The sequence below is a fragment of the Pyrus communis genome, chromosome 17, assembly GCF_041283825.1.
Source record: "Pyrus communis isolate YQ-2024b chromosome 17, ASM4128382v1, whole genome shotgun sequence".
In the NCBI taxonomy this organism is placed as follows: Eukaryota; Viridiplantae; Streptophyta; class Magnoliopsida; order Rosales; family Rosaceae; genus Pyrus; species Pyrus communis.
The window spans coordinates 13,687,464-13,703,873 of NC_142581.1; the positions used below are offsets into that span (position 1 = coordinate 13,687,464).

General features: G+C 38.9%; 1 protein-coding gene across 1 annotated transcript; it reads right to left on the reverse strand.

The window, feature by feature from the left end:
* Positions 1-7,511: 7,511 nt before the first annotated feature.
* LOC137741031 (putative disease resistance protein RXW24L) lies at positions 7,512-12,087 on the reverse strand. The gene is made up of 2 exons (XM_088689436.1): positions 7,942-12,087; positions 7,512-7,808 (listed from the first exon to the last, which is right to left on the reverse strand). Exon 1 carries the CDS (start codon positions 11,822-11,824, stop codon positions 7,967-7,969), a length of 3,858 nt encoding a protein of 1,285 aa, XP_088545562.1. The 5' UTR covers positions 11,825-12,087; the 3' UTR covers positions 7,512-7,808; positions 7,942-7,966.
* Positions 12,088-16,410: the final 4,323 nt, after the last annotated feature.

The following is a 16,410-nucleotide window of genomic DNA, read 5'->3' on the forward strand; positions in this document are numbered from 1 at the left end:
CAAAGCCTCATACTCAGTTACTCATATCTGAGGGCCAACCTTTGTCTGATACAAGTGTCTACCAGAGTATTGTTGGAGCACTTCAATATTTGACCTTCACTAGGCCTGATATTGCTCATTCTGTCAATGTTATGTGTCAATATATGACAAATCCAACTGATGCACACATGTTACTAATAAAACGGATACTAAGATATCTTCAAGGGACTCTACAGTGTGGAATTACATATCATTCAGGTGCTGATATTCACATTTCCGTATATTCAGATGCTGATTGGGCTTCTGATATCAACACCAGGAGGTTAGTCACTGGATATGTAGTTTTTCTTGGTTCTAATCCTATTTCGTGGCAATCCAAGAAGCAATCATCTATGTCTCGAAGCTCAACAGAAGCTGAGTATAAAGCTCTAGCTAATTGTGCAGCTGATGTGTGTTGGATATGGTCCCTAATGAAAGATCTCAATCAGTTTTTACATGCTCCTCCTGATTTGCACTGTGATAATATCTCAGCATTATCCCTTAGCACAAATCCTGTCTTCCATTCCAGAATTAAACATCTTGATATTGATTATCATTTCGTTCGTGAACGGGTGCAGAAGAAAGATATCGTGGTTCACTATATCTCCATAGATAATCAAGTTGTAGACATTCTTACTAAAGGACTTCACAGTCCTGTGTTTGTTAAGCACTGCACCAATCTCAGCCTTGGTGTTCTTAGCTGCGATTGAGGGGGGTAATAACTAAAGTACAAGTGTTGAATATTGATTGGTTAGAATGTAATAAGGAGAGGTGTAGAGGATTGCCACATAGGCAAATTAGTTAGGAATGTAGTGTTATAAAAGCTACTGTACAAACGTTTACAATTCATTCAATTCAGTTGGTTCTCTTTTCCGCTGCTTATCCTCTTTCTCTCTCTAACCTTTCTTTCTCAAGCTTCTTGAATTCTTCGATCTTCATCTACTAAGAGTTCTTGGAGTTATCACCTTGGACCTCTTATATCATTTGACCATTCCCACAATAAAAGAACCATTCTGCTCGTTAAAGTTTAAAATCAAAGAATTTAACTACTGATATCGTAGATTTCATGTGGGTTTTCGTATTTAGTGGAAGATCTGAGTCCTAAACCCTATATCAAACCTGCCCATATCTTAATAGAGGACCTAAATCAAACAAATTGAAGCTTACCCAGTTTCTTTGATGATAAATCAAAACAAAATTAAGAGGACGAAAAAGAGAAATGGTCAGCAGTGAAGGAAAGTAGCTAGCTTACCTCGTCTTGGTATCAAAGAGATGAGGCCTTTATGAGTTGGGATTTGCTGATGGATGACAGAGGTGATGGGTTGAATTACAGTAGCCAGGGCTTTGTTGATGCCTGATGGATGAGCTGGAGAAGAAAAGGAAATATGGAGAGAGAGAGAGAGAGAGAGAGAGAGTTCCATTCTATTTGGACGAAGAAATTTAAGAATATAAGAAATTTTAAAATGACAGAAATTGAAATGATGAAATTTTATTTTTTATAAATTGTGAATTTTCTTGTTTGGTTAACCTAAAAGAACAATAGGATTTGAAACAGAATTTGTTATTTTTAAACTATCACTTATGTAAATTCAGATATGATATCTATTTACATGAAATTTAAACTTGAGATTGGAGATCCCAAAATCCATGTTTTTTTCCTACGTAGAAATTCTAAATTTTTATGTTTATAAATCTAAGCAAGAAAATTTGTGCATGTCAATTTATGATTTCTTTTTTTATCAAAATTCCATGTTTATTTCCTTCATCCAAACATAGTAGGGAAAGAATTCGACCTAGCTACCTTTTCATTCAAAATTTCTCGGCTCTCTCTTATTTTTTTAAATTTGATGCGATGATCAAAATTGTTTACTTTTTTTATTTAACTTCTAAATATTAATTTTGGCAAAAATCAATCAAATCAGAAATTGTTTTCCATTCGATGAATTGTCAAAATTATAGTGTTTAGCTTAACAATATAGTTCGTTTATATATATTAAATAATCGTTAGATGATTAAACAATTTCGGATTTGGTTGGCTTTTAGTGGAGACTTGTCATTTAAAGAGTGAACTAAAAAAATAGGCAGTCCAAATTAGTGTGTTGCATTAAAGGATAAAAAGAGGATCAAGAAGGTTGCTAGCATCCTCTAAAGATTTATTTGGAAGTTACCTTATGTTTATTAGACCATCTCCACCAATTGGTGTGAGGCAAGAGCAAAGGCAACAATGTTTCCCTCGATCCCAAAAAACACCTCTAGCAGTCCAAATAAGCAAGGGCAAGTGGTGGACCAACCACTGCCAGCCCAAGTGCCCAACTATCTTAAGCCCAACCTACTGTTTTCGGACAAGTTGACGTCAATGCCCTTTTTTATTTTTTTAATTTGATGTGTGTCTCTGAGTTGAAATATGTCACAAACAATTCAAAGCTTTAACCATGGAAAAACTTACATATCTCAACATTTTATACACAGTATCCTTTCTTTCGCATTCACATAGATAGAGAGGCATATATTGGGAGTTTCTTTAGACACCAAAGAGCTTTAATTTAATCTTGTTTTACAGTTGACAATAATTTCATCTTATAGCTTGTGGTTGTACTAGTATTTAAAAAGTATTCAGTTTGTGAACTTGTTTCACATAGAACTGCATGGCACCCACGTTTTGGTTCAAGAATCTCCATTTACTAACACAACTTACATTATTCGATCTAACAATTTCTAGTACAACCCATTAAAATGAATTACAATAACAAATACATGTGTTACTCTTTATCTCCACAAGAATTCATGAACAGAACCTTGCCAAGAAACCACAAGCATTAGCATCACCAAAACCACACCAAGACCCTAACATGAGCTCCCAATCCTCATTACCCATGAAGGCTCAGAAGATGGAATCAAAGAATCTCCTTGAGTCGATGATGATGCAGATGATGAACTCAATGATGATGAAGAAGTGGTTTTAATGGCAATGATAAGTACAGCAAGAACCATGGGAAGAACATACCCCTGAGAGCTCCATTTTGTCTCATAGTATCTTGCCTCACTACTTTTTCTAGGGATTGTGTGGAGTGGTGAAAGCACAATTGCAGATACAAGTGCCATCATCATGGCCACTGATCTCTTGAGATGATGAGTTTTGGCTTGTGTATGGATAGCTTGTAGTAGTAGTAGTTTGGTTTTTCTTTTTCTTGAAGAAAAAGGAAAAACGAACTTGATGAGTTTGAGTGGGAAAGTTGTGAATTTATAGAGCAAAGAAGGTGGAAATGGTGAAGGAATCTAGGTGGAAAGCTTGGGATTCGATGGCAAAAGTGATGGACAGTCCAAAAGTGGGAAAAAGAATAAAGTTAGGGACTAAATTATAAAATAATTGTGGGATGTGGGTAAAAGTAATGGTAAAGGTTAAAGTGGATTGGAAGCTTTGGAAGCAAGGTATTTGTGATGGAGGAGGATTCTCTCTCTTCTCCTAATCTCTTTGCTCTTTTCTTCTCTCTTATTTGAACAGTTACGAATAAACCACGTTAACATTTTATATTGATTTTTTTTTTTGTAAAGACAATAAGACAAAAAACAAAATTTAAGAGGAAGCAAGGGAAGAAGGTGGGAATAGAAGAGGAGATAATCCTACTCCATTTGGGATGTGCTTTTTTTTGGTGTGTTCATACTTGAAAATAAGCAAGTGCTAGCTGTAGCCGTTATTTGAGGTGCCCCCATCTGCAAGAAATCTTTTGCCACTGGTCTCAGTTGGGCCGTTTTGAAATGTAAAAAGGCATTCAATACGAGAGATACTTTCTTGTTTCGGTGTGGCCTGCTCTTTCTATATATACATATCTCCAATAAGTCACATGACGTGGAAAGAAACACAAGGGGTGCCCCCTTGATGCTTTGTGGTTTAAACCTTAATAACCAAAAAGATTTAACAGATATTGGGCTTTTTGATATAACCATATTCTAGGTACAAAAATGGAGTTAGAACCTCAATTTGGAATTTGTTTGGTTTGTTTTGATTTGAAGCTAATTGCATATAATGATTCGACATTACATCAAGTGAAGCTACAACACTCTACTACTTAGAGCCCTTAGGTCCAATCCAACGGTTGTTAAAGAAAATTGGACAATTGTTTAAATTGGTTCTAAAGACTCAAAGTGACGGAGTATTGGGCTAATTTGACCTTAAATAATTGTTATCGACTTGCCCACTTGGCATCTAAGTTTATGGCCACGTGTACATTGGATTTTCAGTGTTATTCCCTTCCATTCCCCAGATTCATAAATTTTAGAAGTCAATGCCCATCTTGAAGACAAAGTGATGCTTGGAGAAGATTTCGTCACCGTGATCGTTCATCGTACATCGTGCGATCAGTTTTTGTTAGGTACTATTTATATTTAATTTTAAATTTTAAATTTTAAAATGATTTATAACCGTACGATGTACGATGAACGATTATGATTACAAAATTCTTAAGATATCTAGGAAAGTGATCCGGCGATGATCCTTTTCTGTGATGCTTTCCCATGCCCTGATTCCATAGATTCCTGCTGAACCTTATCGCTTTCCTATGCCCCAGATGCAAATACCCTTATACATGCATGCATTTAAATATGTGTAGAAAAGTACCAACTTTTGCTTAAATTATGAACAAGCAGTTAGCTTAGTATTTGTATTGGTATCTTTATTTCACACTGGTTGCCCTTTGTCTTTGACATAATGTTAGAACTTTACTCTACGTCTTCCACAATTGCACAGAGATAGGATAACAAAACAACAATACAAACAATCAATATTTCATTAACTACCTTTCTTCTCTTACAATGTACTATTTATGCTAATACTCAACTCCAGTTGTCACCACAAGATGATGCCATCTGGCATCCTAACAATACCCCCCCTTAAAACCAATCTTACAAGTAAGATTTACAATTTCGAACTAAGTACAATCGAAAACCAGCAATAAAACCAGAAACAGCAAAATCGCAAAAATGTATTAAAGGCTCACAATTTCTGGAATTTAAGCTTCAGTTCATGGAATAGTCCTCATGCAGCATCATCTTTAGAGTTGTTTCGCCATTCACCTGAGGCTTGAACTTGACCTAATTATGATTCCAATGTCTGCCTCCAGCAGACAGGGTAAATCACCCACCGAGTCTCCACTATAAATGGTCAAGATCTTTTTGTCATTGCTGCAATTTTTCAAACTTTCTTTGAAAGATTGAACCTTGTCAATAGGAGACTCCACCTTCTTAACAATATCACCTATGTAGATGGATTCCTTAAAAGTAAACTCATTTACATGCACATCCAGCTTGGGTAAACCCCTGGTGAAAAGGCTGACCTTATGAGATCACCACACCAACAATATGAAAGAACATGACCATTTGCATTCAAGTTTTCACTCTTGACAATTTTCTGGAAGAAATTAATACAACCATCTTGAAGAATGAGACATTCACCAACTCTTTTTACACCCTCCCAAAATGATGAGCAATGGTATTGACCATAGAGATAGCTTAATTGCTTTGCTTCCCCACATTCTGAGTCAACCTCCCCATGAATTTTCAAATAGCATGTTTCCTTACAATCATTAATGCGACCCTTATTTCCCATAATCCAATATTTACATATGGAGAGTAGTATCAAACAACCCTTCTCGTGACCATCGGAAGCTTGTGCAAGTAAAAGTTGGAGTCTCCAACTTGTATGATCAAATCATTTGCCACTGAAACACTACACTCATTTTCCAGCTTAAGCATGTGCTTTGCACCAATGAAAGCTACACCCAACTTCCTCTACTCAGCATCGTTTTTATTGAATTTGGAGCCTCCACCCTTATCCTAAATGCCCTTCCAGTAGTGCATGTTGCGATTGAGAACAATACAGCAACTTGAGAACCACATTTTATCATACAGATTGAAAGTAAGAAAAGTCATCTCAACATGTACTATCAAGGGGTCAGCTTCCTCCCAAAAACTCCTCTTTTTCACATTAAGAACAAAACCCAACTCACAAATTGTCAGAAAATCCATGAGTTGAATTCATAGAGAATAGCATCCAATGTTGTTTCTAAGCTACGGTAAACTCTCAATTCATCCTTTGAAATTATCTCCACCACACAACTAAATGTTGCAGGGCCTTTCTTTTCCTGCACTCTCAATTCATAATATGTATAATCATTTTATGCTCTACTTCTTCATCAAACGAATGAAAAATGAAAACACGACCCACTATCTAGTATCTATAAAACCCAATGAGTGAAATTTGAAGACTGCATTGCAAACTTTTGCCTCACTTTTAAGTCGCAGTTATTTCAGTAGCAACAGAGTTCGCACCTTCTTTCGTTAGTCTGGTCCGTTTTTACTTTAATTCTTCTATCCATTCACTGTTTGTTTCGTTAAAAAATCTCACGGAAAAAATCTCAGACAGGAATTGAGTTTTCCATTGTATGACAGTTTTTGGATTCAATTTTGAATAGTAGATGAGTGAGAAAGAGATGGACTAGAGGTATATTTTCATGCTTTTCGTGGAGGTGCAAAGTGTTCTCTGGGTTCAATCATATGTAGTAGGGTGATGTCGAACGCTAGCTATCCGGGACGAGTTCACCGCTGCCAAAGTTGATACCTTATTTCGATTCCAAAAATTGGTGGTACACCACATGTTTTTATATAAATGGTGAGAAATTGTACTTTTTAAGTTATTAACTTTTTAGTACACATATTTTACCATTAATATACTGATATGTGATGTACCACTATTTGTTCTAGTTACAATGAAAAATCTCTCCTCACGAGCAGCCAAAGCTTCCACATGTAGAGGGAAGGAAGCAAAATCAAACCTCATTGCGCGGGCAGCTACAAAATGGCCCAGCTCATTTCGAATTATGATTTCCACTCCCCCTAGGTTTTATTTAAAATCTCATTATTATAAATAGTTATAAATTTCAATTTTTAATTTAAAAATATAGCAACCTACATGAAAATACATTTTTTACATTAATATCAGGGAACTTCGATAAAAAACTGAAAATCAACAAGGGTCCAGTAAAAGAATATTGATAACTAGGGACCGCATCCAAAATTTCTCTAAATTTCTATCTTTTGAGGACCTAAATATAAGAATATAGATCTAGAATTTAAGTCCTTGCATTGGAGATGCTTTAAGAAAAATCCTTCTTGGGCTTAAAATAATGGGCCAAATAGACATAACTTGATACAAACTAAATGGCCTAAAGTTTGTGATTTTAGGCCCCGAATTAAATTAAATTCCTAGCAGTCCTCTCTTCGACAACCACCGTAGCTAATTAGCTGTTCAGCCTGATAATGCTGGAGGGTGTACTAATTGTGTGATTATTAGCACTAATTTACAGACCCTACTTAAACTAATTGTGAGATTACTTAGCACTAATTAAGTAAAAACATTAATTACATTATAATTTAATTATGCAGTACCGGATTATCTCTTGAAGCAAAGGAGGAAGAAGAGCACTAACTCGGATCGATCATTTAAATAGGAAAATGCAGCATTTAATCATCCATATATGATCAAAGCAAACAGAGAGTGAGAGTTACTGTTATTATAACATCCATACTATCAAATAACAAAATGAAAACTTAGCAAATTCAGTGATCAAGTACGAAACACAAACATCAACAACACCTTAAGATATAATTACATTACAAACCCAGTTTTATTGAAGGAAATTTGAACATGTTCATAAGAGTTGATCACCCCGCGTTGCAACTCAACATGGACTAGGCTGTCGGGTTCTCTATGCGTCAAATGCATTGGTCGATGTTACCTGAAATCAATAAACCACTGATGAGTGTCACTCGAACTAGAACATGGTTTCTATGTAGAAAACAAGCATCATTACACAGTACTTATGCACATATACACAGTAATTTTTGAAGAGGCTAAAAGACCAAACATACCCGATTACAGGAGAGTCTGCATGGACTACCAGCTATCAGTAATGACTGCTGGCGAGTGAGGTATGTCATCCCAAATTTGCGCCTTAGTTATCGCAATGGTTGCAGAAAATTCTTCCGGCATATTAGTTAACTTCAGCAGAGTGAGATTCTTCAAGTGCCTAAACCCACTTGGGACCTTCAAATTTGTGCATGCTCTTATCTCCAACTCCCTCAGATTTTGCATTGCCTTTTCCTCTACAGTCCAATCTGTTAGGTCTTGGAGCTTCCATAACTTTAAAACCACAAGCTTTGGAAACCCTGTGGTGGAGCAAACCATACCGATACCTGTATAAGAGTTGGAGTAAAAATTGAGGAATTTCAGGTTGGAGAGCTTCTCTAACATGGGCATTGGATCAACTGACAGAAAAGCGCCTGATAACGTGAGATCAGTGAGATTTTTGGGGAATTGAGCTATCATGGAAGTATCTAGCTTTCCGAACAAATTTAGGCTGGAGAGACTCTCAAGGTTTGATAAGTTCACGCGGATTAGATAGGGTTCGCGCATTTCATCTATTGATCTAATTCTCAAAGACTGAAGGTTCTTCAGCTTAACAATCTTGTCTGCTAACTTGTCTGCTAATGGTTGTTGCTCTGGTAGGCTTAACTGGAATGCCAATCCCAATTTTCTGAGGTTGATCAGCTTGTCAATCCAGTGGATCAAGGGACTATCTTTATCCAGAAATACACCCCATAATGTCCGCAGATTCTTCAGGGAACTTCCACCTTGTTGATGCATAAATTTACTCTGATAACTCTGGTTCAAGTACAAGTGTCGAAGTTTCTGCAGTTTCCATATTGAACTAGGGAGAGTGTGTACATATGTATGTTTCACATCCAAGGTTTGGAGGTTCAGCAAGTCACCAATGGATGCTGGAACTGATTCCAGGAAAGTCCACCTCAAACCGAGATACCTCAACTTTTTTAGCTTTCCTATGGTGTTGGGCAATTCAGGTCTAAATACACGTTCGAGATCAAGAACCTGTAGCCGATGGAAGAAACCGCCTGCGATGCCTCTTCGTAGAAAGTTACCTATTTCTTCTCCAGGTTTATTTCCTTCTCGTGTATCAAAGGAGATGATGGAAACGAGATGTCTGCAATGAATTTGAAAGTTTGCGCTGTCGCCATGAATATGAGCTAACGACGCATTGTTTTTGCTATAATGATCAATAAGTCTCTCTGGGCTCCCATCTGGCAACGGATCTTTCTGTAGAGCATATGGCAAGCTACATGTCTTGACTTCTCTCTCTGGGCTCCCATCTGGCAACGGATCTTTCTGTAGAGCATATGGCAAGCTACATGTCTTGACTTCTCCGTTGTGCTTTCTTTTGACTACTTGAATCATGTCCAGATGAATCAACTCTGACAAATACTTATCTGCAACATCTTCGTCAGTTTCTTCTGTCTTACAATCCTCTACCAAACCCTCTGCAATCCACAATGCGGTTAATCTCCTTGCTGGAATTTCAAAGTCGTTTGGGAAGAGTTTGAAGTAAGAAAGACACTTTTTCAGATGGGGAGGCAAGTTAATGGACCTTGTAGTGAAGGTTGCTAACAATGGTGTATCATTCTGTTTGATGTATGTAAGCACCCTTTTCGTCTCCTCAGCCATGCTCGCATCTTTCCCTAACATCAGATATCCAACATGGAAGATTGCTTGTGGTATACCCCCACATTTACGAAAAATATCTTTTGCTAGTAATTCCTCATCTGGCGGAAAGTGCACCATCTGGGTGAACAACTGCCAACTTTCTTCTTTGGTTCGCGGTCGAAGTTTGTGGGGAGAAATGTCTTCTCGTGAAGCCACTTTGTTGTCACGTGTAGTGAGCAGAATTTTGCATCCAGTCGATGTTACTGGAAATCCTGCTTTCAGGGTATCAAATTCTTCTTCTGTCGAGATGTTGTCCAGAACTAAAAGGTACCTTTTGTCTTTCAAGACATCATGCGCCTTCTGAATCCAGGATCCATTGCGATTTTCTTCCTCTAGTAGTTGAAGAGACCTCAATACCTGTTTTGCCACATCTTCCAAAAGTGTACCGTTATCAGACTTCTGAGGTACAGAAACCCATGCACGGCAAGGAAAATGGTCTACAACAACTCCATGGTCATAAATCTTCTTTGCCAGTGTTGTCTTTCCTATGCCCCCAATCCCCACAATGGAAATCACCGAGGGGTGTTCGTCGTTGGTTGTCAGTTGTGAGACCACTGCTTCAATGTCTTCTTCTAAACCAACCACTGAGTTTGGCTCTTCCCTTACTTCAATGTCATATGCTCTGATGCATTTCAAGAAAAGATCAATAGTATGATTTATGCGGTGGACGTCACGGGAAAATTTCCTCCCAGCTCTAGTTTTAAATAGAAGGTTTTGCCACATATCGTGTGAATTCCTCAGAAAGGTTGTTAAAGATTTCTCTGCACTTTCAGAAATTTTCCGGGCTTGCTCCAACCAAGACATTCTGGAATTATATCCTCCTCCTGTTACTGATGCGTCACGTACGAGTTTACGCATTTTTTCCAATTGATTGTACAACGAGGTGACTTCATACAATACTTCACCCAATAGATGCGAATTCTCAGTGAGGAACTCGTGCATCCTGCTTAATATAGTTAAAATAATATAGTCGTCTTTGGTCTGCTGTGGGGATTGATAGACGAATTTTGATGAATCTCTTCTTACAAACTTGAAGCCATTACTATCTTTCCATTCTAAGAGTTGTGTGAACCCAACGTCTATGCACCTTATGTCCCCCTTGAGCTTTCTCCCGGCGTTCCAATTGTTGATAAATGATAGCCGCCCAATTGTCTGCCAGTACTTGTTAACGGCATCTTCTGCTTCCTTAATCATCTCGTGCACTTCATTCACCCAGGCCTCTTCAATTTCACTTTCAAATCGAATTCCTTCTATATCTTTCAAAAAATGATGCAGTTGCTGCAGTTGCAGGTCTATTGAACTTATTTGGTCTCCGGTATCTTTACACGTTAAATCTGGCTTTTGACTGGTCAGACGTTTTATGTTCTCTACGACGGTGGAAGCCAAAGCAGCTGCTGAGGAAACTTGTTCTTTGGACTTCACCCATTTTTGTTGATCATGTCCATCCACGGGTCTGTCCAGCAGGCTTACAATACTGGACCTTGATCTCTCCAGAGATTCGCCAATGCGAATCCCGTATAACTTATTCTCCTCAACCATATCCTTCATTTCCTGCTTAACAGTCTTAGTTTCTGTGAACAGCCCTGTTACCTGCTGGAAATTTCCAGTGGTCATATCGAAACATAATCTTTGGGTGTGGGAGTCTCTTCTGATCCTCTGTTTCTCAAAGGTCTCAACTAAACTTTCTGCTTGTAAAACCATGGACCTGGCTTTTTCCAACCATGCAACCTCAGTTTCATCAACTCCTTTCACAGTTGCTCCATCAGGGTTAGAATCCCAGATTTTGCATGCTCTTGCGCCTATAAGACCCCTATAGTCCATGATTTTCTCTGCATCCTCAACGATGGCATGCAGTAACCTCCACTCTCTTCGAATCCACTTGATGTCTTCCTCTAAGAACAGAAACGGCGCATAGTTGATGTAGAAATAGAGAAACAATGGAGTAAGCCCGACACAAACAAGTGCTTGATACAGTGATACGTGATTTACATAACGGCAAATAAGATACACGGCAAACAAGACAAAGAGGTGAGCATTGTGGAGAATGGAATCAATGAATGGCGAGGAACTGGTTGCTCTCTTCTTATTGTATGCAAAACTAACCGTAGACAGAACTTTATCAACATCTTTCCAACCTCGATCTCCAGCAGGGTTCAAATCCATGACTTCTCCGGCAGCCGCGAATTGATGTAGCATCAGCTTTGGTTTAAAGAAAACGGATTGCTCAATTTGCTGTGAGTGAAGGAGAAACAAATGGAAATATTCAAGGAGAAGAAAGAGCAGAGGAATTTGCTTTTATGGACACTGATCAGGTTACATTGTTCTTTGAACTTTTTTGCTTTCGCAGACCATTGAAGCAGTCCCCCTCTCTCTCTCTCTCTCTCTCTCTCTCTCTCTCTCTCTCTCTCTCTCTCTATAGGGTATGCAGCTCCATGATTGATCATGGAGGCTGATGCAGGAGTGGTTACCACATAAATTATTGGGAAGATATATATATATATATATATATATATATATTATTTTTTTGTGGTTGTTGTGAAATTAAGAATATGTGTGTAATGAGATATAAAATAAATAAGATACAATATTTACAAAGCTCGCTAAGTGTGCCTATGTTCTAGGGGCAGTAACAGCAGTCTCTTATTATCAAACAAAAATTACAAAGCAATGGAAATAAAGAGATTATATGTTTTCTTCTCTATACTGTTGCTATTACAGGGGTGTAGTCAAACTAGGTTTTAAAAAGATTTTAAAAGATTTTAAAATCCTAGTGTAGTCAATTAAAAGATTTTAAAGGATTTTAAAATCCATTCAAATTTAGGTGTAATCAATTAAAGGATTTTAGAATCCTTTAAAATCTAGGTGTAGTCAATTAAAAGATTTTAAAATTCATCCAAATCCAAGTGTATTAAAAAAATTAAGATTTTGGAGGATTTCAATAAGTTGTGGATTTTGTGGGATTTGAGAGCCAAAAGTATATATAGCCAAGATTAAAAATAATCCAACCTCACCCCCTATGATTTCAAATCCTTCCACCACAATCCACCACAATCCATTTAAATTTTTTACAAATCCATATGAATTTTGTAAGAGTCTTTAATCCTCTTAAATCTTATCAAATCTATCATTTTTAAAATCTTTTAAAATCTTAGTTTGACTACATCCTCTACATTTGTGAACTAATAGGTCCTTATATAGAAATTGTGAGATGTGATGTTTAGGAGGATTCGGTGGAGATACTTGAAATTGTGGGAAAACGATGCTCATCAGATCTTTTTCTTGGGAATCCTGAGAATTCTGTGATCATGATTGTTTATCGTACATTGTACGGTCAGTTTTCATTAAGTACTATTTATATTTAATTTTAAATTTTAAATTTTAAATTATTTATAATCGTACAATGTATGATGAACGATCATAAGATCATAGTGACACACCCCGACCGAGATCGAAGCGTGCTGGCCGTCACACTAAGGTGATGTAGCCATGTGCACGTGGGGAAGCTAATAAAGTAGTAATATAAGTACGAATAATTAAAAACTAAACTAGCATACAAAGTACTAAATAAGTGCTAGCGTGTGAATCACAAATTCAGAGCCAGACAACAGCAGTCCAAAAGAAAAATGAGACAATAGTTCACCCGAAGGTGACCCTACAATGATAGGTGTCTGTCAGAAGTGCCGAACAAGCCCTCTGGGAAACCACCGGAACTGCTACTCAATTAGAACCTGGAGGGGCGCAAAACAAAAGCGTGAGTGGGCAAAAACAAATCTTTCTAAAACCATTATAAAATACTTTCTAACCCCTCGCCGTAAAACCTGTATACTTCCCAGAAAATAAACATATAAACGTATGTATAGATATACCAAACATGCTCAAGGGTATGCTAATCATGCTCAAGATATGCCATGCCAACATCTCAATATGAATGTAAGTGCCCAGGTATAAATCATATCAATATCATAACATCTGGCAGCCGGAGTCACCTAACGTGACCTGTACGGCTGCATCTAGAGCTCAAATCTCAACTCAATAACTGAACCTGCCCACGAGTCGGAACCACCTAAAGTGGTCTGTACGACAGGCCTGGGTGTAATACATATATACGCTCTAGTGCTACGATCACGTGAAGGCTGTGCGAATAATCGCGGGTCACCTACGAGTCGGAACCACCTAATGTGGTCTGTACGACAGGCCTATGCACCTAACTTGGATCCAAGCTGAGCGTATGGTGCGGGAGGTGAACAACACGTGAAGGACTGTGCCCTACTCTGGGCGGGAGCACTAACACCGGGGGTGCAGGTTATGAGCTCTTTAAGCATCTCTAACCACTATTTAATGCAATCATTAAATAACGCTTACCTGGCACTTACCTATGCCTCCACAGCACCAACATATATAAATATATGACATATGCATAATTGAATATATAATTAAACGTATATGCCACTACCCATGCATAACCACCAATTATATAAAAGAAATGGCATATAACGAAGCATTTATACTAATTTCTGGGAATTAATATGTATATAGGTATATACGGAAAACAAAAGCCCACTCACTGGTATGTAGAAGGGTCGTAGCCCCCCTGCCTCGCGTGTGCACGCTCGTCCTCGGGGTACGTGTCACCTATATGCGAAAAAGCTATAAAAACGTTAACTTTAAAGCACATAACCAACTCCTCGTAATAACTCCTCATACATTGCTCAAATTGGACAAATGAATATACCAACGTGCTCTACACAACCTCAGGATCACAACTATATTTTTAAAATAATTTTTGGACCCCTCACGCGCCGAAATAGGCACGGACCTACGCGCCCTCCACGCGCGGCCACGTGCCATGCACACTGACGGCGTCAATTGACGCCGTCAGGAATATTCCGTTAAAATTTGGAATATTCTGTTAGAATTAACCGGATACCGTTAACGGCGTCAGGAATATTCCGTCAGAATTGACGGAATATTCCGTCACCTTCTTCGTTCAATCTCCGGCGACGTCGCCGGCGCCGGAAACTGGGAAAACCTGCAACTTGGGTTTTCTCGCTCATTTTTCCACCATTCTTCACGTTTCTTGCACCAAATTAAAGCCCTAAACTAGTAGAACACAACCAAACATGTTTTAAGGTCTAAAACTCACTAGATTATACCTGTGCAAACTCTCCAAAACCGGCCAACTTAGAACAGGACGATCCCGACGTCCAAATTTGTCCAACGAAGCACTCCGAGGCTCCTTGGGACCTCACGAACACAACTACAAGCTTCAAAAGTCCAAAAACACGCTAGAATAAGTTTGCATGAATAGTAACTAAAACGGACCTCGTCGAATCGACGTGAAAACGGCTACAACCTTACCTGAAAATGGTACCACTGGACTCCTCTCAACCTCACGATCACTACAGTACCCTTGGTTTCCTCGATCTGCTAGGATTTGGTGGGTTTGGTGTGTGTCCGTACATTTTCAAAATGAAGAAGAAGGAATGGGGTTCTCGGGGGAAAGAAAGAGAGAGAAAGAGAGAGACAGTGAGAGACAGTGAGAGTGAGACAGTGTGTGTGTGTGTGGCCCTAAGCTTGCCAACACCACACAAAACAACCAAAAACATAACGAAAACAAACTAGGGGTAAAATTGTAATTTCACACGTGCGTTCCAAAAATCCCGGGACGGGATGTCACAACCTTCCCACCTTAAAAGAATTTCGTCCCGAAATTTAAAACAACCAAGTATAACCCCTAGTGGTCAAAGAACAATCGAGGATACAAATCCCTCATCCGATCTTCTGTCTCCCACGTAGCTTCCTCAACTGAATGATTCCTCCACAAAACTTTCACTAAGTTCACTGTCTTGTTCCTCAGAACCTTCTCCTTCCAATCAATGATCGTCACCGGTTCCTCGTCGTACGTCAAATCTGGATTAATCTCTAACGGTTGAGGAGGTATCACGTGAGATGGATTAGCAACATAGTGTCGGAGCATAGACACGTGAAAAACATTATGCACTCTAGCCAACTCCGGAGGTAACTCCAACCTGTAAGCTACCTCACCAACTCGTTCTGTGACCATGTATGGTCCGATGTACCTGGGGCTCAACTTCCCCTTCTTTCCGAATCGCACAACACCTCTCCACGGTGAAAGCTTCAAAAATACCCAATCTCCAACCTCATACATTCTGTCCGTAGCATGCCGATCCGCTAAACTTTTCTGCCTGTCCTGAGCTGCTTTCAGGTTAGACTTAATCACCTGAACATTCTGGGTAGTCTCCTCGACAATCTCCGGACCCACTAAAACTCTTTCTCCAACCTCTGACCAACACAACGGTGTACGACAAGCTCTGCCATACAAGGCCTCAAATGGCGCCATGCCAATGCTCGAATGAAAACTGTTGTTGTAGGCAAATTCCATCAAATCCAACCGCTGGTGCCAAGCGTCACCAAACTGCAACACCGAAGCTCGCAGCATATCCTCCAAAGTCTGAATAGTTCTCTCTGACTGTCCGTCTGTCTGTGGATGATATGCCGTACTGTAAAGTAATCTCGTGCCCAAAGCTTCCTGGAAAGCCACCCAAAACTTCGATGTAAATCGTGGATCTCGATCCGAAACAATACTCACCGGGACACCATGGTACTTCACAACCTTCGAGATAAACAACTCCGCTAACCAGCTCAAAGAATACTTCTCTCTCACTGGAATAAAATGTGTCGATTTAGTGAGCCGATCGACGATCACCCAAATGCCGTCAAAGCCATTATGTGTACGCGGGAGCTTGTACACAAAGTCCATA